Below are 27,088 nucleotides of genomic sequence, written 5' to 3'. Positions count from 1 at the left end.
TATGTTTTCCTGTGACACCAAAAGATTTGTTATAAAAGACACCTTGATAGAGGACGCCATGATAAACCTAGCTAGTGTGTGTGTGTGCGTGCGTGTGTGTTTGCGTGTGTGCGAAAAAGAAAACATCTCAAGTTGAATCACATCTTTAATTACCAAACATACAAACAGGAATGTAATGTACAGTGTTGACCTGTAATTATTGCATAGACACTGTGTGTCGAGTATCGTCAGGGACAACCACGAACACAATGGACGACAGCTGCTCGTCGAGAACCCGCCTCTGATTAACGACCTGCTCATGGAGCGGTGTTTAAGCACATTCATCATCTCATGTGATACAGTGTGTTCATCAGGAAGGAGGAGAACGACAGGAACGAGGAGAGACGCTGATGAAGACGAGGACACAAGGAGAGGAGAACACTGAGGGAACCTATAGAGGAGAACCGCGGAGCATGCAGAGAACCGGAGAGAGAGAGAACGTTTATCGAGGTCGTAGCGGAGGTGAGGCGGCTGAATAAATAAAACACTGTATCAAAGTCTTCTTCAGAGATCGTCATGACAACCTGGTCCGAGATCGATGCACCTCTGGGAGCAGGTTTGAGTCTGACTCCTCCCCCCCAACCCCCTTCTCCTTCATAACGAGACGGAGGAGCAACGTAACACTGGTTTGGAATAAAAAACTGTCTGTGGTCTGATTCCCGGGTCCTTGGTCTCTGGTCTCTGCTCTAGTCCTATGGTCTCTGGTCTCTCTCTGGTCTCTCTCTGGTCTCTGTACTCCTATGGTCTCTGGTCTCTCTCTGGTCTCTGCTCTAGTCCTATGGTCTCTGGTCTCTCTCTGGTCTCTGCTCTAGTCCTATGGTCTCTGGTCTCTCTCTGGTCTCTGTACTAGTCCTATGTTCTCTGGTCTCTCTCTGGTCTCTGTACTAGTCCTATGTTCTCTGGTCTCTCTCTGGTCTCTGTACTAGTCCTATGGTCTCTGGTCTCTCTCTGGTCTCTGTACTACTATGGTCTCTGGTCTCTCTCTAGTCTCGGGTCACCGGTCTCTGTTCAGTCTGTGCTTCCGGGGGGTCGGGTGCTGGCGTCCGGGGGGCTGGTGCTGCGACACGGGTCGGGGGGGGATGGTTGTTCAGGGAGGGGTCATGGCGGGGCGGGGGGGGGGGGGTCACTTGTGCTTGCAGCGCTGGCTCCTCTCCCGGTAGATCTGCTGCGTGAACGGTCTGCAGACACAGAGAGACAGACAGGTCAAGGGCCAGACCAGGCCACGCCCCCCAGTGTGTGGCCTCCAATCAGGAGGAGGTGTGAGTAATTAGTCTGGGTTACTATTATTTGTGTTGATGTGTGTGTGTGTGTGTGTGTGTGTGTCCACCCATGAGTGAGTCTTTAAGTATATAGTTAGTAGTGGGGGGGGGGGGGGGGGGGAGAGTGAGGTGTGGTTTACATCATTTGAATATGGACACATAGATTGAGAGTGAGGGAGAGAGAGAGAGAGAGAGAGAGAGAGAGAGAGAGAGAGAGAGAGAGAGAGAGAGAGAGAGAGAGAGAGAGAGAGAGAGAGAGAGAGAGAGAGAGAGAGAGAGAGAGAGAGAGAGAGAGACTAGCTGTACTGAGACTTCCCTGCTGTTATCCTCCCTTGGTGAGTGGGTGAATGGCTGATGTCCGTCACCCATATCCTGCTCATATCCCAAACACCAAGAACACCGGTGCCCAGCAGTGCAAGGGGTAAAGGGGTGAGTGTATGTCAGTGGGTCAGTGTGTGTGTGTGAGTGAGTGAGTCAGGGTGTGTGTGTGTGTGTGTGTGAGAGTGAATCAGTGTGTGTGTGTTAGTATGTATGTGTGTGTCAGTGTGAGTGTTAAATAGAATAGAAATTGTTGACTTTTTAATAATAATAATGATAATAATTTATTTTTAAATGGAGACTAAATTATGTGTTTTCCACCGTTGTTATGACCATTTGGTACTAGACGGGAGTGTTTGGTCGTCGAGATTATGCAGTTAAACTTCTTAATCAAAATGCTCTCATTTCCAGACCCCATTTTAACCTAATTTCCAAAAATAGATTCCCACAGATGACCCTTACAGTTGCTCCTCCCAGGTCAGGCTCCACATAACCGCAATCGCACAGCCATAACGTTCTATATATAGTTCTACATAGACATGTATAGTTATACAGAGTTATAGATAGATCCCAGCACTCCTGAGCCTGGTTATTCACATGGGCACCTCGGCCCCTTTATAAAACATAAATCATGCTGATATTATGGATGAGCGTTGGCTGTTTCCCATGGACCTGCATCAGACCGGGCCCCGGTGACACAGTGGCCCCGTCTCCGTCTCCTTCAGACGGGCCCCCGGGGCTCTGGGGCCACTTAGTCGGGGCTCGCTGAGACGGAAAGGTAAGCGCTGCAGCTGGACTTCCGGCCGCGTCATGAAACCGGCGGGCAGCCAACCCCACTGCCCTCCGCTCGGGGCCCCGGCCCCCGGCCCCCCGGCCCAGAGTGCTCCGTGAGCACCGGGCTGCAGGGGCCCCCGCTGCTCCCGGGGGTTTGATATGTAGGTCACACAGTGAATGTAGGTTGAATCAATATGTTTTGAACAGGCCTCTCTCCCCCCCCCCCCCCCCCGGCCCCCGCCGACCCGTCTCGCTTGCGTTCGGTCTCCGGTCTCTTCTCTCTCCTCAGCGATTGAGGAGGAAGAGGAGGAGGATGCGGAGGCGGAGGGAGCTCGTTAGGATTAGGAGAGGACGGATTTGATTGAAAACGATAAAGGGCCAAACCAGATGAGCTCCAGGAGGTTAGTCTGACCTCGACTGCCTTAATGTGGAGTGCTTCTGGGAGTGAGGGCATTCAGAGCGTCAGCGTTCCGGCGGGCTCAACCACTTTGGCCTGTGGTCATGTGATCATGTGATCATGTGATCATGGAGTCACCGCGGCAGAGATTCACCCATTCACAACACAACCAGTGAACGATTCCAGGAGAGATTGTTACAAAAACATGAAACCATTCATGAAAGGTGTTGATGCTGGTGGCTACGATAACTTGCAGGCTAGTAAAGATCTGAACTTATCCTTTGAGTCTTATTCAAATGAACGAAGACGTCAAAATCCTAAACACCATCAGGACCCGAACCAGATCCTAGACGCCATCAACAGCTGAACCAGATCCTAAACACCCTCCGGGGCACCTGAACCAGATCCTAAACACCACCAGCAGCATCACCGCTCTCTAAAACATAACATGCATAACCACCAGACGCATCACACCCCATCATCTCACCTAGAATAGACCCCATGTGAAATCACACTCCGTATAAATAACCATTAACCACCGCGCTTCAGAGACTTCACCTAAAATACATCCAGTAAAGAGTACGTCAAACGGGCCTGTAAACTACGACTGGGACCCTGTCTCCGTAGCGGCTCGCCGTGACGCTGTCAGCCACGTCACGCTCACCAGAACCTGGCTTCCTATTGGCTGATGGATCAGAGACACTAGAAGTGAGGACGAGAGACAGTGGGAGGGGCGGCCGGGAGCCGGGGGGCGTGAGGGGGAGCGGCTCCCGGAGAAAGACCCGTCTCTGTAGGACTGGATCACAACACAGTCTCCTGTTTAAATAACTTCAAGCACTTCATAAGGGGAACGGTTCCCCTTCTTAAAGGGGAACGGTTCCCCTTCTTAAAGGGGAATCGGTTCCACTTCTTAAAGGGGAACGGTTCCGCTTCTTAAAGGGGAACCGTTCCACTTCTTAAAGATGAACTGAACTGAAATAATCAACATTGATAACGTGTTAGTTATGACCAGTATAAAAAAAAGGACTAGCAATCGGCTAGTTGGCGAACACCAGGGTAGAAAGGGACATTTGTGGAACTTCTGTTTGCAGACCCGCCGTGGTTTAATTAGCAGCTTGGAAACCTAGATCTGTGATACAGTCGGAGTAATAGTTTATACACCTTAAGGTCGGAGTGCTAGCTTGTGGAGATTGACATGAAAGGGGCTATCGGAGGGTAAGCCAGTTTTAAGGCTGCCAGCCATGTATTAAGGGCTGGTTTCATATTCAAAGGTAGCCTGTGGAAATGTATGATTACCCCAGCTGCCTTGGCCCTGCAATAAGATGATCCTCCTGTAGACCAGGTTGTTTGCTTTTCCGTAGCCATTCCAGCGAGCCTCAGAGCCTGACTCATTACCTGCTATGGCTGCTAGAGCCACAGAGTAGGAGTAGGTTACCATGCCATTGACGTTGCTGATTGTTGAAATCCAATATGGCGGGGCCCAGTAACACTTTCACCGTACAATTTAATCCCTTTTAGCAAGTTCAACCAAGTTCAGCAAGTTATTGTACATAATATATGCAGTATATACATATATATATATATATATATATATATACACAAGCATGAATAAGCCCGGATACAAATACAGTCGTTATCTTATCTATGGAGTTTATCTGTATAGTTTACATACATAAATATAGAGTTTATTTTTATATCATCTATCTAGATCAGTGTTTCTCAAACTTTTTTTCTGGGGACCCATTTTTTTTAAATTACAAACCATCGTGACCCAATTAACAATAGGCCTTATCTATAAAATCGTGAGGAGAACAAATTTGTCCATTAATGAACATTCCTGAACGTTTGTACTGCCAATTCCGCATCCCCTTATACATTAACTTAAACCAGCGATTTCGAAGAGATAAATCACAACTTTGTTTTATGCACTTTAATACACGTATTAAATACTTGGCCCTAAATGAGACCAAATAAATGCATTTAGGCGGAGTTCACATCTCCTTGTTTTGGCTATCTCATTGTTGTTATTTCCTCTCAAAATGTACATTAGCCTTTCAACTAGATTCAATGTTATAAGTAAAATTATCAGAACAATATAAACATTCAGTACTATCAAAAACATGCTTCTTGTTGAACGTTTTTTAAATGCTAATGTGTAATTTTATTTTATTTTTTTACTTTTCTTTTTATTTTATTTTTTATGTGTGCAACCCAATTCAAATCTCCCGCATCTAGATAATGTTAAACTCTGCCGAAGGACCCTGCCTCCGAACACTGGATGGTGGACAAATGATTCAATGCTAACCTTAGAAGTAGGCCAGCATATGTAAGACATTGACTTTTCTAGTATGTCTCCATCCCCAGGGTGGATAATAGCCCTGTAACCACAGCATGAATCCTGCTCTGCACTGTTCCTCTAACATGGGCTGAGATTGACCGACAGACCGACCGACCGACCGACCGACCGAGAGAGAGAGAGAGAGAGAGAGAGAGAGAGAGAGAGAGAGAGAGAGAGAGAGAGAGAGAGAGAGAGAAATGGATGGTGAAAGATAGAGAGAGAGAGAGACTTGTGATGCAGTTATGTGATGCAGAACGGATGCAGGTATCAGCCATAACTAGGTCAACCATCACTTATCGTAGAAAGAAGTCTAATATTCTAGTAATTAAAACTGGATCATGTTACATCATATTTAGCTGCAAGGGGCGGGCGTGCGTGGGTGTTTGTGTGCGCGCGAGTGGGTGTTTGTGTGTGCCTGTGCGTGCGTGTGAGTGTGCATGTCAAAAAAGGATGTGAAAGAGGATAATGCAGACAAAGAACTTTATCAATTATCGACACACAGATGCAAATAAAGATTGAAAGAGAGCTTATATGAACAGTGGAAGGGAGATGAGTTTCCCCCAGGATCAACAACATTCATCCAGGAATACTACTTCTGATTGGGATTGGGATCCGGAGTGGATCCAGACATGGAAGAACCGATATGGGTATAAAGAGTTAATATCGCCTATAGCGACGACAGTGTCGGCGCAGAGGTGGGAAACACATGGGAGACTTGTTGCTTACCCTTCGAACGCGATGGCCACCGCGTAGGAGAGGAACACCACCGCAGTGAGGACCAGTCCCACCGGGCTGGCACCGCTGAGGGAGGAGAGAGAGACGTCACATCCAGCACCCAGACGTCCGTCAACACACAGGGATCACTGTCATTACAGCTGCAGTCATTTTACATCCTTCGTTTTGAAGACAATGAGTTATATTCAAGTCTCAGGGAGGGGGGGGGGTAAAAATGTTTGATGCAGCTTTAAGGAGCAGTTGAGGGTGAAGGATTTGTCGTAACAAAGCCTGGAGCTTAGGCTGCGAACATGGTCAATGGTCAGCACATTGCTTTGGGGATGAGGGCACACAGTTATCCACATTGTTTTGACGTTTGGCCGTGTTTCGGGGTACCGTTTGGATCAGGAGTGATGTGGGCTGTCAGGAAACATATTTTTGTACAGCATGCTCCTTTGGTTCCTGAAAGACGTCGAGGGGTTCATTTAATGGAAAGTGTCTAAGATTGAAGAACGCACTCGAGACGTTCTTTCGTTCAGGACTACAGAAGAAACATGGCGTGGAAGAAGACCAGCTCCCTTTGGAGATAGAACGTGCACATTCTAAGGCAGGGGTCAGCAACCTTTTCAACATGCAGTGCCAGTTTGACATTTTCTCGTTAATGAGTGTGCCTTAAGCAACAAAATATAAAAAATGAAGCTGAATTATGACACAGCGACCAAAAACATTTCCAGAAGACCTGAAATTGTACTATTTCCATATAGTCCACAATCATGCATTAACATTTTAACGTTTTTTTGGTTGTTATATTTACAACATGGGCTTACAAATTATAATTAAATATGTCCCATCTTAAAACACCATTTTCAGAAACTCATTCAAAAACATATTTGCACTGTGAGAAATGTAAAAAACGAGAGTATATGAGAATGTTGGAACCATCCACATCAATATCTTCAAGACATGTACAGCTTTGCAATACCATGTGAAGGCGATGCATACAGGCCACTTGCAACAATATCTTAAATATTTTCTTCTCTATTACTCACAACATAGGTTTAAAAACGATTAATGGATCCCATTTTAGAACACTGCTTTCCGTAACTAATTTAAACATATTTGCACTGGGAGGAAATGCCCAAAACAGAATAAAGGGCTAAAAAAAATCGGTAGTAATGATTATGCTGCCGCATTGTGTTGTGAATTTTTTAAATAATAAAAAAAAAAAAATATATATATATATATATATATATTTTTTTTTTTTTTCAAATGGGCCAATGATTTTGCTGCCCCGTACCAGAGGTGGCACGCATGCCAAGGGTTGCCGACCCCTTTTCTAAGGTAACAAAACACACAAAAACTGGTATTTATATGGGACTATACGCATCGTATCTGAACCCTGGCAGAGTGAGCGCCGTAGTCATTGGTAACCTTTAACATGGGGACAGTAGTCAGAACAGCAGGTTTGTTTGGTAGTAAACCAGGAATAAAGCGGTTGAGGCTTCTTGTGAAGCCGCGACCGCGAAAGGTTCCTGGGGGTCAGTCAATTCCAGGAACCACTTCTCTTTTTATGCATCGTTATCGTTGACCTGGTTTACAATCTTGAGGCCATGTTCACCGCGTCGTTTTCTCAGTATATTTATTTGTGTTTTCAAAGTTCAGAGTGTCATCATCCATGCCTCCAGAAACACAGAGATGCGTCACATTTCCCTGCTTGTTTTTCTATGCTTTTATTTCAAACTTTATTTGGATGCTTTGAAACACAGCAGAAAAAGTCCCAAATAAATTGTTGACGTTTCTAAACGAAAGCTGGAGACTCCATCATTAAATGTATTCGTTTTCGCAGTTATTCAGCTTCTTCTACTCCTCCGGAAAAACACGACTGCATTGCATTGTGGTATACGGGAGTATCATGTAGGGAACTTCATGTACACACTTATTATATGTTGTACGTCATTGCACTTAAAAATAGTGATTAGCATTGTGAAGTGTCTTATACTAGCTATCTTTGTTGCATACGGGGAATGGGTTAACAATTGATTTTAGTGCTTGGCACTTGGTTCTATGAACATCCTTAATGTACCGACAGAGATATATTATTGTTTCTCTTTCTTCTGACAAATGTACTCATTGTGAGTCGCTTCGGATAAAAGCATCTGCTAATGCCATAAATCTAAATGTAAATGAGTGTTCCATAACAGACTCTCATACAGAACTCTTTCAGACAGAGGGAAAATCACTAGAAGCTGGCTTGTGTTATGCTGTCTTTTCTTTCCTTCAGTTAGAAGGTTACAAAGCTAACTGCAGAGGATCAAACACAAGACAACAAACTGGGCCAACATCAACCCTCTGAGTACCAGTGGGAGTCGCCCGGACCATACTAAAGGTTTGCTCGGTCAGAGGGAGACAGACACACAGATGAGGTGGATCATCTCAGCCGACTGCCAGGAGTTTATTTGACTAGAGTTAGTGAGACATCAGCACTTTGCATAAGAAAGTCGTTCCGATAGCAGAGTTGCTTCGGGACATGGCGATGTCCCGTGATACGCTATGGTCTCCCCATACTGTGGTGATGGCTGGTTAATCCTGCGGGCCTTGACTGCACCACAGGTGTGCAGCCTCAGCCAGCCCAGAGCCTAACCAGCCAGGCTGCCTAAACCAGCCCTCAACCACACACTCCATACCAAACACTGGAAGGTATGGTATTACATATTATATATTGTAATGCCGAATAACATATTTTGCAATCTAACATTTTCTTATGACAACACACACAATTGAGCATACGTGTATAGTCAAATCAATGACCGTACTTGAGAAAGCAATTATTGAAAGATAGACATCCGACTGAATGAACGGATTGTTCCTGGCTCGTGTATTGCACACCTCACACATAACAAATACATACATTCTGCCTCCATGTTTGTAACATTAGGCGTACCGGCTGTGTACACACGGATCCTGGTCAATAGCAGTGGGCCAGACAGCCTGAACTGTTCTAAATCATTCTCTGCGGTGGAGAGCACCCATTAACATTCAGCATTAAACCACTTCAGGTGATGTGTGTCAATGAGCCTTCACTCCTTCAGCATATTGATGACACTTAAGTTATACAAGCGGCTAAAGAACACCGTTTTATAGAAGTGTGGCTCATCGTAGTTTGCGTGGCTCTAATGTGCAAGGATCAGGATGGTTTGACATTTCCAAGTGCGTCTCTGGAGTGTGGAGAACAGGGCGAGCTGAGCCTCACCAGGAACAGAACCTCCCCCCTGAATCAGTGCTGCTCGTCGGGTTACGCTGACCACTCATCAGGACTGGAGCCAGGGAGGAGCGAGCGTCAGAAGATAGGTTGCAGTCCGCTCCAAGCTGCAACACGTGCGTTGGATTTTACCCCTCGTCTCCATGACTACGTCCATCGATTTTTGTTTCCCTTGCAAACGAACGCAAACGGTGGCACAGCCATCCTTGCATGACCGCCGTCCCCATAATTGTCAGCACTTGGTTCATGTTTCCGAACACCAGACTGCGGGTCAGCTTTAGTTCTGGTTTTTGGGATCAGGACTGGGTTATTCTGGAGGGGAACCGTTTAGTGTGTGGTGCTGTTTCGGCCAAATTGTTGCATTCCACAAACATTGCGACCAAAACATTTGCATTTATAATTCCGCTGTCGTTGGTCTTTCAAGTTTTCTAAATTTTGAGATTCTTCTAGTGTGTGTGAGCATAACAAGTAGGGTAGGTACATACATTACATTACAAGCTCGTCCACGGCTCTCTAATCCACTCATCGGTCAGAGCTTGAATGTGGCCTAAAAGTTTCGGAAAACACACAGCTTTCATAAGGGAGGCTGACTTCCAATAATCACAAAGGCAGGATATTTGACCGTTTTGGAAAGTTCTGATGAAATCGCACACCAATTGTAAATGAATGATGGCTACGGATTCCTCAAATGAATCGCTGACATAAAGCGTTCTCAGACTGGGCGATGTCATTCATCCCCACGTCTATAATTTAATTTTGTCCCTTGGTTATCACTGGGATATTCGGATGAAACGTACCCTCACCATTCGAAAACCTGGCCCCGGTGGCCAAGCCCACTGCCAACATCGCTGCAACCTGCCGGCTCCTGCGGTACAACATCAGGAGGATACCTCGTTCCTCACCCAGAAGGCCGCCCAGGCTTCGGTCCAGGCTCGGTTCAGACACGTCTCGATTATGGCCACGCCCTTCTGGCTGGTCTGCCTACATCATGTGTAATATTCTGTTTTTTCTGTCCATGGTAACAAACATCCACGGTAACAAACGTCCATGGTTACAAACGTCCAAGGTAACAAACGTCCATGGTAACACGGTCCATGGTAACAAACGTCCATAGTAACAAACTCCCACGGAAACAAACGTCCACAGTAACAAAATAACAGCAAAAAGCAACATTTGGATTCATGTATATTTTTCAAAGCCTAAAATTCAAACTAATAGGTCCAAAGTGTTCATCATCCATTACTGCTGCAGTCTAGACTCAAGAGTTATACGTTTGGATTCTCCCTCTTTCAAGTGGACCACTAAGAGACACACTGGTAGTGATTAGAGTGAAGTGGTGCAGGGACACATTAGAGTAGCTGGCCTTGTAGCGCCTGCAGCGCTCAGTAGTGGAGCGGACCTATTGGCTCTCAGCACAGCGCCCCAGCTCCACAGGTGTCCTCGACTCTCCGTGGACGGCCGTGAGGTTTACCGACAGACGGACCGCTGAACCGGGAGCCAGCATGACTCTCGGCCTCTCGGCCCTTAATGAGAACGAGATGAATCTCTCGCACGCACCACAAATGCTTGCGAGAGACTACCACACGCAGAACAAATTGGCCCGTTGCTGTCCAGGGGGTAATGGCCACTCTCCGGAGAGGCCTCTTGAGATCTGAGTCATGGTCTGAATGAGGCCACGCCAATAAGGAGAGACGCATACAAAACACTAAATCAATACTGTTAATCATAACGGTGGCATCTGAAACATAATGCCCTTAGTGAAGGGGTTATTTGGTGTTATTACGGGGTACTAAATGGGGAATGTAAAGGCATTGAAATGGTAAATAAACACTATGAATAATTCCCACAGGAGCATTAAAGTGAGTGTGTAAAATTTGGCTTAAAAACATTGATTGTTCTCCTGCTATTGAGCCTTTGTCTGTACAGCCAGGTCTGGAAAAAAAACATGAATGACAGATAAAGTGTGTTTATGCCTATGTAACAGGGTGAGATATCCCTTTAGTTATAATAACACAAAATTGCCTTTTACAGTTTTATTGCCTGAAGTTTAGCTTTCCTGCTGCCTTGCCCCTTTCTATTTGATTTTGTTTTTTCATTTAGCTCCATCTCCTTCTGTACTCCCGCCCACATTTCTGAGAACCCCATTCCAAGTTTCCTGTCCCCCCCTGCCCTCTTCCCTTTTGTTCTGATTCTCTTGGGAAGAGGTGGGTGCATTTATTTACCCCCATTTTGTGATCAAATCTTTAACCATCTTATAGTTTACCATTCTTGGTATAAATTATTTTGACTATACACTGTTTAATGGAAGTGTCTTGTAAATAATATCAATGCATAGATTCAGTTTTATTTTTACGTTATATTTTATTACGATATGCTAGCATGCACTTGACCCTCGGGTAATCATGCTAGTACCCCTCCCCCTCTGTGTGCTTTGTATAGGAGTTGGAGGATTGTTTAAGGGCACTTTCTGAAAGGAAGCTGTTGTTTTATATTTATCTTCAGGTATGTCGTTTATTTCTTTTATTTCAAACATTTTTGTGATAAAGTTGTATGCACGGCCCTTTTGTTCTGATTCTCTTGGGAAGAGGAGTTGGAAAATTGTTTAACGGCACTTTCTGAAAGGAAGCTGTTGTTTTATATTTATCTTCAGAGCAAACAATAAATGGACGTCGGATTTCCAGAGTCCGGACTGAGATCCTGGGTCCGGACTCTGGAATCAGCCGGTCACACCTAGAAGTCTTCACAGTGTTTTGAGAACATTTCGGCGTCATTCATCCCAGGCTGCAGAATAACAGACTCTTGCGCCTCCAAATGGGGATAATGAGGTTCTTTCATCGCTTGACCCAAAAACTGGCCTTCTGCCATCTTTAATTTGTTCCGTAGTGCAGCGTGAATCATGATCAATGGACTCTGGATGAATAAGCCTTTGACCTTTGGCTTTGGATTAATAAGGCATCAGTGTATTCTGGTGAATAGCGCACACTCTTCCCAGAAAACAGTGCTTAGATCAGGAGTGATAAGATGCCAGTTCAGTTGAGAGCAGGTAAAGGGCAATGTGTTCAGGGGTGTTCACATGCTGAATCCAACACATGGGGAATGGAACTGTGAGGGCACATTTGCCAGCATGCACACCTATTTATTTATTATTTGCCACATGCAAACGAGCACAAATACTCAGTCCCCGAGTGATGGGTTTTCTTTTTATCCATGATTCTTCAAAAGACATTGTATTCACACTATGAATTTATTCTCTTCCTCTGATCACTCTCCAGCTGGTGGGTTAAGATAATAGCATTTTATATACAAATACTAGGGATGCACCGAATATTCGGCCACCGAAAATCTTCGGCCGAAAATGGCCCAAAAGCGCATTTTCGTTCGAAATACTTTTATTACCGAAACAACACGGCCGAAACAGAAATTTGTGATGACGCAAACAAAAAGCGCGACCAGCACACGCTTGTCTGGATAAGCGCCAATATGTCTGCGGTGTGGACGTTTTACAATGTTTCTGAGAGAGACCCACGTATAGCGATTTGCAAAAATTGCAATGCCTTGATTTTAATGAAGTTAGTACAAAGTCATAGCCATAAAAGCAATGGTACTAGGGTTGTATTATCGAGTATAAACGGTACAAACTTTGAAACTAGGTCAACCGCCATCTTCTCCGTCAACTCTCCTCTCACAGTCGGTGGCAGCGTGCCAATTCTCGTGACAGCGTCTTATAACGTTCTGTATATAATAGTATCATATAATTTTATACATAATATCACGGCCAAAAGCTCTGTGCGCCTCCGGATGGACGTAGCGCGGGGAGCTCTCGTAGGTATTGGGCTTCGCGGAGTTTGTTTACCGGCGTTGCTATGGTTACCGGTCTTGCGTGTTCCAACGCTTTATTAGGTAGCCTATCTATTGCAAAGATAAACTGCCGAACTTTTAACCTTTTTAACCTAATACCGTATACCTCGGCAACCCCAAATGGTACTAATAATTGTCATAATAATTTCCTTCTGTGTTTTGGTTTTCGGCCTTGGTTTCCTCATTTTCGTTTTTCGGTTTCGGCCAAGAATTTTCATTTCGGTGCATCCCTAAAAAATACAAATGTTTGAAGCCTGAAGAATGAGATCTATTCCTGAGAATGGCTCCCTGCCGTTCTCAGGGCCGCAGAGTCGCTCACTATCTTCCGAAAAAGGCTCAAGACTCACCTGTTCAGAGTCCACCTCGACTCTGCATAGCCTCCCTCCCCCTTCTGGCCACCATTGTACATTGTATAGTATTATATTGTATTATAGTACTTAACTGTGTTGCAACATTGTATTGTATTGTGTTGTATTGTATTATAGTACTTAACGGTGTAGCAACTGCAGTAGCTGCTATCATTGCTGTAACACTGGGAATTGGTTAGCCTAGCGATTGTTGTACTTGCACTTGGTTCTATGAACATCCTTACTGTACCGACAGCGATATATTGTTGCACTTCTTATGACAAATGTACTTATTGTAAGTCGCTTTGGATAAAAGCGTCTGCTAAATGCCCTAAATGTAAATGTAAATGTAAATCTATTGTTGAGGAACCTCAAGGACCATGTCCTTGAGGTTCCCAGGCCTTGGGTATTATTCACAGCTTCCTGGGGCTGAGAGTGTGCGTAGGCCCCCTGAGAGGGGATCTTACAATAAAGATGTGTAAATTATCTTCGGACATTTTGCCGTTTCAGACACTTTGCCCCCACCCCCCCCCGGCCGTCGACGGGGATGTGTGTGTGCGTGCATGGCCATGGGCACAGTTGTTTGCATGTGTGTGATAAACAACTCCTAAACCTGAGATGAACAAAACCCTTTCTGCCTGGCAGGATGGAAACCGTCAGAGGGAAACATGACCTAATGCACGCTTTAAAATGCAAGTGGGATGGCTGGAGCACAACCTCTAAAAAATAGGTGGTGCTTGCTACGTGTTCTGGCATTATCCTGCCTCAACCCTAAACCCTGCCCTGTAGAGGACCTCACGGTTTCCTTACATAAAGGGGGTCTATAGCATGAAGTTGTGACTAGCAAACGAATGTCGCCCCTCAGTCCCTTATTTCCTATAATTAGGTATATCCTGCGAGCCTCCATGGCGACTGCACGCGTGTCGTTTTGTTATCTTGAGATTTATGTATATGAGGTTTGTGATTGTTTTGTGTTTAAAAAAATAATGAAAAATATTTAAAAGAAAAGAGAAGAAAAAAAAAGAAAGAAAAAAAAAAAGGTTTTTGTTTTGCTGCCTTATGAGGTCAGGAAGTCGAGGTTAGGCCACAACTCCACCACCACCAGCATCTATCGTCTCCGTTCTACCTGGGGTATCGGAGAAGGTGGAGGTCAGAGGAACAGACACATAACAAATAGAAGTCCATACTTTGTTCTCACTGTTGTTGTTTTTTTCGACGCCTGACTCGGATCACAAAGGTACAACGGAACGGTTATTCTAGACTTTGCTGCAGAACTCAGGAAGTATGCAACACTACTGCCAGTTCTATAGAGCTATGCTTGTTGTAGATAGAGCAGCTATATCGGCGACCCGTACTTGCATTGAGGGATTAAGTAGCCTAACCTAAATCTCTAATGTGAAAGAGTCTGTTTAGCATTAGCTCAACTATATAATTGTTATATTATCCATGGGATTGAGGATTGGTCATACTATAGCTCTCTAACCCTAGCAAATCACAGAATCAATCCTCCCAGTTCCCCAATTACCGATCAGGTGGACAAGACCGTCATTTCACATCCAGAGAGACAACACTTTATTTATTGCACTCTGCAACCGAAAAACCAGGAGGATAGTTGGTGCTGCCTTCTGTTGGTATTCTTTTTTACCTCCTGCTAGTGCTGTGACACATTGCTGACGCATTGCTGCAGTGGATTGAAAAGGGGGCCATTAGGCACCGTGTCCAGCAACCTTTGGGTTTGTGACGTGTAGTTATCATCGGTAGGAGCTGCAGTCGGACGAATGCCGGTGACAGAAACACAGCTGGTGGCCTCACAGCGTGATAAATGAACTGCATTTATACATCGCTTTTCCGACCAGTGGGCCCCTCAAAGCGCTTTCAAATATATCAGTGAAATATCGCCGTTATACACTTGATCTGTAAACTCTTTTTCCATCCCTGCAACAGCCCTAGAGGACGGGGCAGAGAGCAGCAGGACTTAAAGGTGAACATGGTTTGGATTCCTGCCCACTCCCCCATAGGCTAAAACTGTGATGGTTTAGTCAATGGGATCTGAAATGTCCTGATTACCCAAACAAACCATAGGAAGGGTGGGGTATGATTGGAATGAATTCACACACATTGCCATCATCAGCTTTATGTAACTGGCAAGAGGAACATGACGTTGATGAAGAACTTACCGAGGTCTACCTTATTGAAAAGGTGTATTATTAAGGGCGAAAAAGGTTTTTAATTACATCGAAGATGACTAATTCCTGCTGCAGCCTAAGGTAGAACACAGAACTAATTCCCTTTCAGACTCAGTTATAAGGCGGACAAAGTGGCGTTCTGAATGAAGACGGGACGCAGCGGAGGACTAAAAGGACTGAAGACCTCGTGTCAGGACGGAAGGACGACAATCCACCACAAAAGGAGCAAGATTCCCTTAGCTGTCTACTGGTGAGGTGCCATCTCTAAATTAACCACTTCCAAACAAATCAACCTTTCACGACGCCACCTTGTGAACGTTCAGGTCAGCATGGGCATTCAATGGAACAGAACTCACCGTACTAAAATAAAGGCTAATATAATACCTTGTCATGAGTGGCTGGTCTCTGTGGAGACAGAGAGCTCCGTCCTGTCTGATGACAAACCCCTCTCAATAAAGGGACTTTAGAAGTTTTGTCTGATTACATTACAAATGTGAAGCACATGCCCGCATCCAATCGAGGTTAACCTTCTGGGACCCTTAAAGCATTATGTCACAGCGCGTGTATGGATGTGTTGAGCCCCGTCTGGCCAGATGTGGATGTTGGTCTAACGCCACGGTGATTGGTGCATTTGACATCCAACATCGCTCCTACACAACGATAATGACATGGTTCGTAGCCATGTGAATACAACCCCCCCACCTTTCAACAGTTCCCAGCACAAAGTGTTTTCTAACTGTTCCCTTTGTCCATTGTGGGCTACTGTACAAACCAGGCGGTGCAACAGGGCGGTTCCGTAGAAGAGGTCCCGCTCCCTACGTAGATTTAAAGGGCTCACTCTAAAGTAATGCAAACCACGACCGTCCATTTCACGGGATAATACACTAATTAAAATCTAGTTATGAATATTATATTTCAAAGCTTTCTACCGCTTGATTCCTCTAAATTCTACACACATGTTCACCTCAGTCTTGTTTTGGATGCAATTGTTTGTCATGATTGTTTGCAACACACGGATGTAAATCCAAAAATTGAAATCAAGAACTTGACTGATCCGTCTCCATCTTAGGGAGGGCACCGCATGCGACGGACGGCTCAAACTGAGAGCCGGAGCGACGGTGTCAACAGCAGGGCGCGTACAGAGCTGGTCTGAGGTCAGGTTCCAGCGGTAAACACAGATGGACCCGCCGGGACTTGGACTGCGAGCGTGTCTTTGGCGGCAGGCTGAAGGACGCTGTGTGACGTGAACCCAACCCGGGTGACTCAGATGAGGGGGAGGCAGAGGGGGTCGTGCGGCTGCCCCAGTACATCGGGGTCTGGGTCATGGGCCTCACATGAGGGGGGAGACCGAGGGAGGTACATGGGGTTCAGGGAGACGGGACTCACATGAGGGCCAGGCCCAGGTAGGTGGCGCTGCTGCCCCAGTACATGGGGTTCTCTGTCAGGCTGAAGGGGAATCCGGTCACCGGCTCATCCATCAGAATCCCAAAGTAGTCGCCTGGAGGAGGAAGGACACACACGCACACACACACACAAACACAAATGGACACACATACACACGCTTAAATATATAAATATATGTGTAAACAGTATGGGGTCATGAAATAATTAGTTGAATTGCATAGTTGCAAATCAAGGTGAAACAGCAGCGGCGAACTTTCCAGTAAACAACAAGTAGGACATAGCAGCATGTATGGCCCGGTTACTTACCCTCACACCCCCACACACACTGCTGCACTGTACAAACACAGAGTCATGCACACACAAAGGCCTACGCACACACATGCACCTAACCTAAACACACGTAAACAAACACACACACACACACATAAACACACACAGTTCCATGAGGAAGAAATGAGCTGTTGAATAAGCCAGGTTTAGCTGCCGGCCTCCTCTGGCTGTGTGTTAAAGCTACGTTACATAAGGCCTTCATTATGCATGCTGCTCTGTCGCCTCGACTCTGAAGCAGAATAAAAAGATATTAGATGAACCAATGGGCCCCTGAGGATGAACGTGGGGGGGGGGGGGGGGGGGGATCAGCCAAACAGGAAGACAACAGCCTGTAATAAAGGCATCATTGTTGTGGTTCGCCTCCAAAGCCCCAAAGACGCGCACAACGTTTGACTCGTACCTGCGTGGCCGAAATATTGCAATAATTACTCCGTCCCACAACGACGGCTTTGAGAGCACTGAGCAGTCGGGGTTTCAGGGGGCGTTTCTTTAAAGAGTTGGCGTTATCAAATGCTTCATCAAAAACCCAAACACGACCGTAATATCTGTATAGGCTTTTATATGATCATTAATAATATATATTATATATATTATTATATATGTATGTGTATAGATGTTTATATTTATATATGTTTGTATACATATGTATATAATGTCTAAATGTTATATATCAGGGTCAACAGGAAGGGCCTGACCCCTTTTCTAGTTAAGCAGTCCTTTATTTTTCTCTCTACAACTTGTACTTTTTAACTGCAGCAAAACTGTAAAATTGTACTTGTGATGAACATCATGAACCCATCTTGATACAGCATGAACTCTGAGCTCTGTCATGGCAGAATGCTTACGTATTCTGCAAATTAAAATTCACCTAAAAATAAATCTCTCCTCCAGGCTAACTCTGCACATGATTAATGATGTATGGAACATCAGGCTGGCTTAACGAAAAACCTGCCCGTGGAAAACACACACAGACACACACACCCACTCTGAGGGGCTTGACGAAAGGTTAACACCCAATTTAATTAGATTGCCGAATTTTATTTGTCTTCCTTTGATCTGTACTTGCATCAGCAGGTCACGATGGCACAATTAGCTCAGCCAAGGGAGACGGAAACTTGTGTGCACACACACACAGACTCCGACACACACACACACACACACAGACACACACACACACACACACACACACACACACACACACACACACACACACACACACACACACACACACACACACACACACACACACACACACCTAAATAAAGAAAGCAGCTCTACACAGGCTCGTAGAATGATTGTCTTGTGAATTATCTGTGTGTGCGTGTGGGTGTGGATGATGACCTGTGATGTTTCCAATCAGGTGCTTCTCAGTGAAGGTTAATGCAACCTCACTTAGTGAAGGGTGAGGGGGCGGGGGGCAGGAAAGCTTGGAACCCTAAATCAACAAGCATAGATGAACAACCACTACAACGGGGGGGGGGGGGTGGGAAGTAGCTCAGGCGGGTTGGCTGGTAACCACAAGGTTGCTAGTTCGATCCACTCCTCCTCTCGAGTGCGGAGGCGTCCCTGAGCAAGCCTAAGGCCCCGTCCACACGGAGCCGATTCTTTGGTGAAACCTCAGCATTCTTGTGCGTTTCGGCGCGACCGTCCAGACGGAGCCGGCGGGTCCGGTGCCCGAAACCGCACATTTCTGAAACCACCCTCGGAGGTGGTTTCAAATCTATCCGGACCTATGCGGTTTCGAGTTAGGGTTCGTGTGAAATGACGCCTGAAATGCATACGACGACGTCGTTAGCCCCCCACCACCTGGGGGACGTCAGAGTGGCGTTGAATTTTTTATTTATTATTTTATTTGTATTCTTTATGTAGCTTTAAATAAAGCCCCTTGATGAATTTAATTACTAACTGGTCATTATAAAGTACTTCTGCTCAATTTAAAAGGTTGTATCTCCTCGTGACTGAATGTTTGTATTCAGCGCGCAGGCTGTATGCGCGCAGACTTGATGCGCTCCACTGTTCTCTGTGGAGAACCAGCGCTTTGAATATGTACTACAGCGTTTCTACAGCTCGATGCGGTTTCGCAATGACTCCGTCTTTACGGAGATATTCCCGAACCGCGTAAAACGAAACCGGATAGTTTTTGCCCGTTTCGGCTCCGTGTGGACGGGGCCTAAGCCTAACCCTAACTGCTCCTAAGTAACGCGCTGGCTGTCTCCTTGCTTGGTTGAATCCACCGTGGTGAATGTGTGCATGAATCGATGAATGTCAGGAAATATTGTAAAGCACTTTAGATAAAATCGCTATATAGATGCAGTCCGTTAAGAACGGGAGAGTCTGAAAGAGTACTCCTGGTCGAGGACTGGACCCGCTCGGTGGCAGGAATCATTTGTTCATGACGATGTTATTTATGTTTGGCTGAATACACTACAGGAATATGTATATAAACTGTATCATGCACGAATTGGCTTCATTTAATCAACTCAATGGCTTAAATCGATTGCACAGAGTTGGATATGTGAATGAAGGAATGTCTTTGTGCTTGTGCGTTGTCTGACTGGACTTGTGTCAGGGTGTTCTGGTGTATGTGGCTGTGGGAGTACGTGCGTGTGCGTGCATTTCATGTTCTGGGTTATGTACTATATGTGGATGAATGTTAACGCATGCGTGTGTTTGTGTATGTTTGCTTGCGAGCGTGCATTTGTGTGCGTGGTGTGTGTGCATACATGTGTATGTGTTTGTGCCATTTGCGTGTGTGTGTGCGTGCGTGGGTGCGTGCGTGCGTGCGTGACCCACCGAGGAAGGTCCCGGTGAAGCCCAGGCTGAGGAAGCTGGTGAGCACCAGGAGGCCGCCGGCCGCCATGAGGACCGCCCCCGCGTAGAACACCTCCACTCGGTCCAGGAGCTCCCAGCGGGGCTGGGCCTTCATCACCACCGCCATGCTGCACACACACACCCACACACACACACACACACAGGCACGCACACACAGACACACAGGCACGCACACACACACATACACACACACAGGCACGCACACACACAAACAGGCACACACACACACACACACACAGGCACGCACACACACACACACACACACACACACAGGCACGCACACACACAAACAGGCACACACACACACACACACACAGGCACACACACACACACGCGCACACACACACACACACACGCACACACACACACACACAGGCACGCACACACACACACACACAGGCACGCACACACACACACACAGGCACGCACACACACACACACACACACACACACACACACACACACACACACACACACACACACACACACACAGGCACGCACACACACACAAACAGACACACACACACACACACACACACAGGCACACACACACACACCAACGCACACTCACACACACACAGGCACGCACACACACACGCGCACACACACACACACACACACACACACACACACACACACACACACACACACACACACACACACACACACACACACACACACACACAGATTAACATTAACCCTCAAGCCAATACATATAACCATGTTTTCAGAGAGAAACAGAATGACCCCATCATCTATGTAACTCAGAGTGTCAACACTCATTCAATCCATCAAACTTTATTTACAAGGACTTTTCATGTAAAACAGCAATTCAAAGACCTTAACACAGGAAATGCCATGACATAATCTACACAAGGATTTCAGCCTTGAAAATCAAATCCTCGCTCTTCATAATGGAGATCTATAATGTCCTCGCTGCAGTTACTAAATCTCAGGAAGTGGCCAAGCTGTTTTTTCTGATTAAAGGAGAGAAGAAGGGAAACGAGGAGGAGTAAAAATAGGGATCTTTGAGGGAGAATGGAGGGAGAAGAAGTGAAATCTAATTATTTTAGAAAACGAGGGGTACAAAGAGTTATATACAGTAGAGTTTCATAAGTTATTAAAATTATGGAAGGAGAGAGAGACACGTAAACGAGGTTAAGTTAGATTAGTTTAGATATAATTCTTGATAACCCCCTGGAGTTCTTGTTCATAAGATAAATTAAATTATGAAACATATTATCCTCATTATACTTTAGAATTATAATGTCACTCAAGAGCTGTTGACTGAAATAATGAACGTGTTAATCAGCGATTTGGATGGACTGCTTTACAAACGGGCAAAGTGCAGCTGAGCTAATCAGCGGCCAGTTGCTAATTGCCTTCTGGTTCTCTCTGGGCAGACCTTTGGTCTGGAAGAACAAGGGGTACAACTTTAAATCTGTTATTTTGCTCGCGTGTCTCAATAGACATGCAAGCAACCATGGATGGAGGGTCTAACAAAGGACAAGGCCGACACTCTAGTGGTTGCCGCAAGTTTAGATGCCCAAACCTCGACCTTATCCTCCATTATGTGTCTCAACCAAACACTGAACGGAGTTCTTGTGGAGAAAAATTAACCAAATTCCACACAGATGAACAGATACGGGCTCCAGTAAGGGCATCATTTGTTGCTCAAGGACGAGAACACGAAAGGCCTTGAGAACGCAGAGCTTCGAGCCCCGCTGTGGGCTGGGGGGTGAGGGTCGGGCTAAATGTGTAAGACACCTTCCATACCTGTTGCTTGGCAACCGCGATAAGCAGACAACTGCCTTCTGGCGGTGTATAAGCTCAGCACCACCGATTAATTGTAAAGTTTATCTCACAAAATTTGGCAGGAAGCAGTTTGAGTGTCACTAGTCCAACGTTTGCTTCAGCTATTCTGTATCTTCACATCGGCAGGGGGGGGGGGGGGGGCAAACTGTCAGAATTTATAATGTTGTTACGTCTAAGACGGCCCCCCCCCCGTCTACCACTGATGTCACGGCCAATACAACAAAACCAACGTGGGTGGGGTCAAGAGATTGGCGTTTTACAATTATTATTGTTTTCTTTCACCTACATTCGTCACACTTTGGAAAAGCACACACACACACACACACACACACACTCTTCTGGGGGGGGGCAGAACAATGGATTTGGTTCAGTAGGACAGTGGGTCAGGATACCTGTGTTGAATTCAAAGGGGTCAAGGTTCAGTATGGTGGCCCTGCAGCCCACTACCGCTGTGAATTGAATGAGAAATAAAAGAGAACAACGGTGCCATGGGCTGGTGTGACAAAGCTCAGAACGCTTTTGCTGTCAACAAACTTGATTTCTATTGATGTGTTTTTCCCCTCCTGCCTCAATGTGGAAGATGTCTTCTAAGTACGGCTGATAGAAAACATCCCTGGTGTCTGAACACAAACGCATCCCTGAGCGATGGGTTGCTAACCCCTCCCGGCTCTTGGTTATTTTGGGAAGAACCCTGCTCATTGACAAAATAGTGGTAAAGAGTGTCGTGGCTAGGGCGCCCCACAGTCAAAAGGAACCGGGTTCGATGCCCAATGAGACACATGAACAGACGTTCTGATTGTGTATTTACATTCACATTCAGCAACGAACACGGTGTTGTGTTTTTCTGGAGGTCAACACTTTGGGTGCTCTGTTGTCTTATCTACGAATCAGAATGTCCCGCTCGCAAGTAAAGAAATCAACCATTGAAATGCTGAAAATACTGATAATACGCCTGTGATGGAACCAAGCGAATTGTCTTAAAGAACATGACCTGATATTCAGTTCAGAAGGAAAGTGGTAATTTGAGATCAGACGCAAAACTGTCAAAAGTCAATCAATGTTGAAATTAATGTCGCTTTTTTGTTAAATGATAAAAGTGCAGCTCCAAGATTGAAATGGTTTTATTGAGGAGCACAAGGGGTTTTCAAACGTTTGGGTTCCCATCAACGTTTCCTGGTGGGCGGCTCTGATTGGTGGGTCAGGACTCTGGAGTCTGAGAGTCCAGCTGTTTAGGATGCAGCTCTTACGTTATCCAGCGAGACAGTCTGCAACGGCTGCTGAGATTAGGAAGTGCTCTCAGTGCTCACACACAACCTCCAACACTCTCACAAAAACACACACACACACACACACACACACACACACACACACACACACACACACACACACACACACACACACACACACACACACACACACACACACACACACACACACACAGCGGAGATGTGTCTGTTGAGGTTAGTCATCGCAGCACTTTTCAAGTGCCTCACATGGTTCACCTACATTGGTTATAGAACGACGGATCGGACTAACAGCAGCAGCATCAGAGGCCACAAAACATAACAAGGACTTATGTGTGGGACTCATTAAGTCCTAAACGCTCACACACACACACACACACACACACACACACACACACACACACACACACAGACACACAGTGACATACAGCTGGCTCTTTATGAACATACAATCACCTGCACCACCAAACACACACACACACAGCTGAACACAACCTCACACACTCACTCTGTCACACAAATCTGGTAACGTAAATCACGTGGACTAACAAACACACGCAAACACACACACAGCCAACCACAACCTTGAACAAACATAGGCGCACACAAACACCCACACAAATACACAATAACATTGTCACTATACTCTACACATTATACACTATACATTATGTATACAGAGGCTTTCATTAACACACAAACACACACACACACACACACACACACACACTCCTTTATGACATGCTGTGGATGAACACGGCCTATGTGTGCGTGTGTGTGTGTGCGTCCGTTTGTGTGTGTGTGTGTGTGTGTGTGTTTGTGTGGCAGGTATGTAAACACATATGAGGAAGGCTATGGGGTTGGGAGCGGGGGCAGGGCGTGTGTCACCCTAACCGGAGCTCATTCTGTCCCTGGGCCACGTGCGGGGGCAGTTAGGAGCCTTCCTCCCCCCGTCTCAGTATAGCACCGTTTCCTACTGTTTACATTTCATAACCGTGTTACCGGGTCAGTCGTGGAAGAACACATAACAACAGGTATACATAACACGCAGCGTGAAGACCGCGGAACACATGGCACTCGGAAACTACGATCCCAGGCTACCGTTCCTTTTATATGACCTTTAGTTTTCCTCCGACCTCGGTCTGGCCGAAGGAGTTATTGCATCAATAAGTCCTATAAAAACGTCACACAATTCCACGTGTCAAGCCTCACTGTCTCTGCAGAGGAGGAGGAGGGGGACGTGGGTGGAGAAGGAGTTGGAGGAGGAGGTTGAGGAGGTGGAGGATGAAGAGGAGGTGAAGGAGGATGAGGAGGTGGAGGAGGATGAGGAGGTGGAGGAGGAGGAGGTGGATGAAGAGGAGGTGGAGAAGGAGTTGGAGGAGGAGTTTGAGGAGGTGGAGGATGAAGAGGAGGTGAAGGAGGATGAGGAGGTGGAGGAGGAGGAGGTGGATGAAGAGGAGGTGGAGAAGGAGTTGGAGGGGGTGGATGAAGAGGATGAAGAGGAGGATGAAGAGGAGGTGAAGGAGGATGAGGAGGTGGAGGAGGAGGAGGTGGATGCAGAGGAGGTGGAGAAGGAGTTGGAGGAGGAGGTTGAGGAGATGGATGAAGATGATGAAGAGGAGGATGAGGATGAAGAGGAGGTGAAGGAGGATGGGAAGGTGGAGGAGATGGATGGGGAGGTCGATGGGGATGAGGAGGTGGAGGAGGAGGATGAGCAGGATGAGGAGGAGGTTCAGAGAGGTGCAGAAGGATGCAGAAAGACAGGAGGCGAAGTCTATACTGGAAGCAAATCACTGCCGTAGTGTTTTAGAAGGTTCAAAGCTATTGAATTTTGTATATTGAACTGTGAAAACCTTTGTAAACAAGGTGACCTGAATTAATCATTCTGAATCCTCCTGGCCCAGTTAAGGCCTGGTTAATTCTCAATATAGAAATGCTCATTCCATATGCTGATTTAATTTGCTTGTGCGAGTCATACAGCTTCACAGTTCACACACAACAACAAACACACACACACACAAGTCGCACACGCCCTACAGGAACACACAAACACACACACACACACACTCTTGCACATTCACACACACTTCTCCAGACAGACACACACACTCTCTCTCTCTTACACATTAAAATACACACACACACACACACACACACACACACACACACACACACACACACACACACACACACACACACACACACACACATACACAGCCCTCACAAGCCAGTAGAGAAAAAACATCTGGTTTATTCATTTCCTGTTTGATTCCCAATAGCAGCTCGCTCAATGTTCACCATCCGTTAGCAGCATCTTAATCAGCACTAAGGACTGCCGACGGAGGCGGAATTCATTCATTCACTCATTCATACATTAGCTAATTCATTATCTACGCCACTGTGAAGTCACACGGAGCAGACAGTGAGCCAGCGAATCACAGCCGTAACCAAAGGTCATGTGGTCTGCATGCCGGCAGCGACGGAAAGGGTCTGATTGGAGATGAAGAGAGTGAAGGAAGGGGGCTGCTGTACCGCACTCAGAGCTGGAGGAGCAGCGCTTCAGAGGGGTTGGGGGGAGGGGAGGGAGGGGAGAGAGGGAAGGGGGGGGGGGGCATGGGAGGGGAGGAGAGGGGAGGGAGGGGAGAGAGGGGAAGGGCGGGAAGGGGAGGGAAGGGGGTGGGGGGCGCATGGGAGGGGAGGAGAGGGGAGGGAGGGGAGAGAGGGGAAGGGAGGGGCGGGGAGGGGAGGGAAAGGGGGGGGGGGCATGGGAGGGGCGGGGGAGGGAGGGGCGGGGCTTGGCGCTGCGGGACGGGTGGGAGGGGAGGGGAGGGGAACTGAGCCCGCCCATGTGACGGCCCGACTTGACAAACTGAAAACCTTTTTTTGCCATTTATGCAAAACAGCAGCTTTTATGCAAAGCGAAATACAGGGAATTTCATCATCAGCTTTGCTCCAGGATGCCTACAGGTAGGCTCGGATATGGGGGATCAAACCCAGAACCTTTCTGCAGGGAATAAAGCTCTCTGGTTGCTGACTACCCTGCCCCTTTCATTGTTAAATTATTTGAGATCTTAAGGCAGCATCATGCATGTGGTCCTTAAATCGTACATTCAACCCATCACACACACACACACACACACACACACACACACACACACACACACACACACACACACACACACACACACACACACACACACACACACACACACACACACACACACACACACAGCAGAGACAGCAACCGCAAACGCCATAGCAACAGGCTCCCACAAGTCCATGAGCATCGTCTGCGGTGAAGTCAACTCCTTGAACTGCAGTGTTCAAACAATGAAAGAACAGACTGTAGAAACAGAACAGGATGTGACAGAATAGTGTAGAATAGAATGGGATATGATCTAAAAAAATGTAACCGAACAGAACACAAAGGAGCCGAATCAAATAGAATAGGATAGGATATCATATAACGTGATGGGATAGAACACTCAGAACTAATGAACTTCAATCTAATAGAATAACATCATTATCCCATGCAGTACGTTTCTATCCACGGCGTCTGACAGCTAATTCAGACCACATTCAGACCACAGCCACTAAGGAGCAAGGAGGAGGAGGCACTGTTTCCCCCAGAACTGTAAGGTTAACAACAATAGGTCCTTGACTACCAATGTATTGAATTTTTTTTTTTAAATAATTATTATTATTTTATACTTATGCATTAATAAAGTACAAAACGTACTTTCATAAATAAAGATAAATAATGCATACTGCTCACAACCATAGTGGTGCCATAAAGCTTTTTTAATGGAATTGAAACGGCGGAAACTGGTGGTTGTATATATTATTGCGAACTGAAGACTGCAGGGCCACGAGATAAACCTCCCCCCCCCCCTGCCCCCCCCTTAACATTCGTATATTATCTTACATGAATGGTACACACACCGTGTCCAAAACATGGTTTGAGACTTAAAATA

The 27,088-nt window shown here is 46.2% G+C and overlaps 1 protein-coding gene across 1 annotated transcript in view; it reads right to left on the bottom strand.

Annotated features, from left to right (window-relative positions):
- Window positions 1-1,162: 1,162 nt before the first annotated feature.
- Window positions 1,163-27,088, bottom strand: part of pemt (phosphatidylethanolamine N-methyltransferase) — a 44,714-nt gene continuing 18,788 nt past the window's right edge. The window contains 4 exon segments of the mRNA XM_056577000.1: window positions 1,163-1,217; window positions 5,852-5,926; window positions 16,876-16,987; window positions 20,017-20,162. Of these exon segments, the coding sequence (XP_056432975.1) occupies window positions 1,163-1,217; window positions 5,852-5,926; window positions 16,876-16,987; window positions 20,017-20,162 (388 nt within the window).

This window comes from Gadus chalcogrammus, chromosome 18, assembly GCF_026213295.1.
Source record: "Gadus chalcogrammus isolate NIFS_2021 chromosome 18, NIFS_Gcha_1.0, whole genome shotgun sequence".
NCBI lineage: Eukaryota > Metazoa > Chordata > Actinopteri > Gadiformes > Gadidae > Gadus > Gadus chalcogrammus.
The sequence above is the reverse complement of the archived record's forward strand: the minus strand, read 5'-3'. Positions and strand labels throughout refer to the sequence as shown.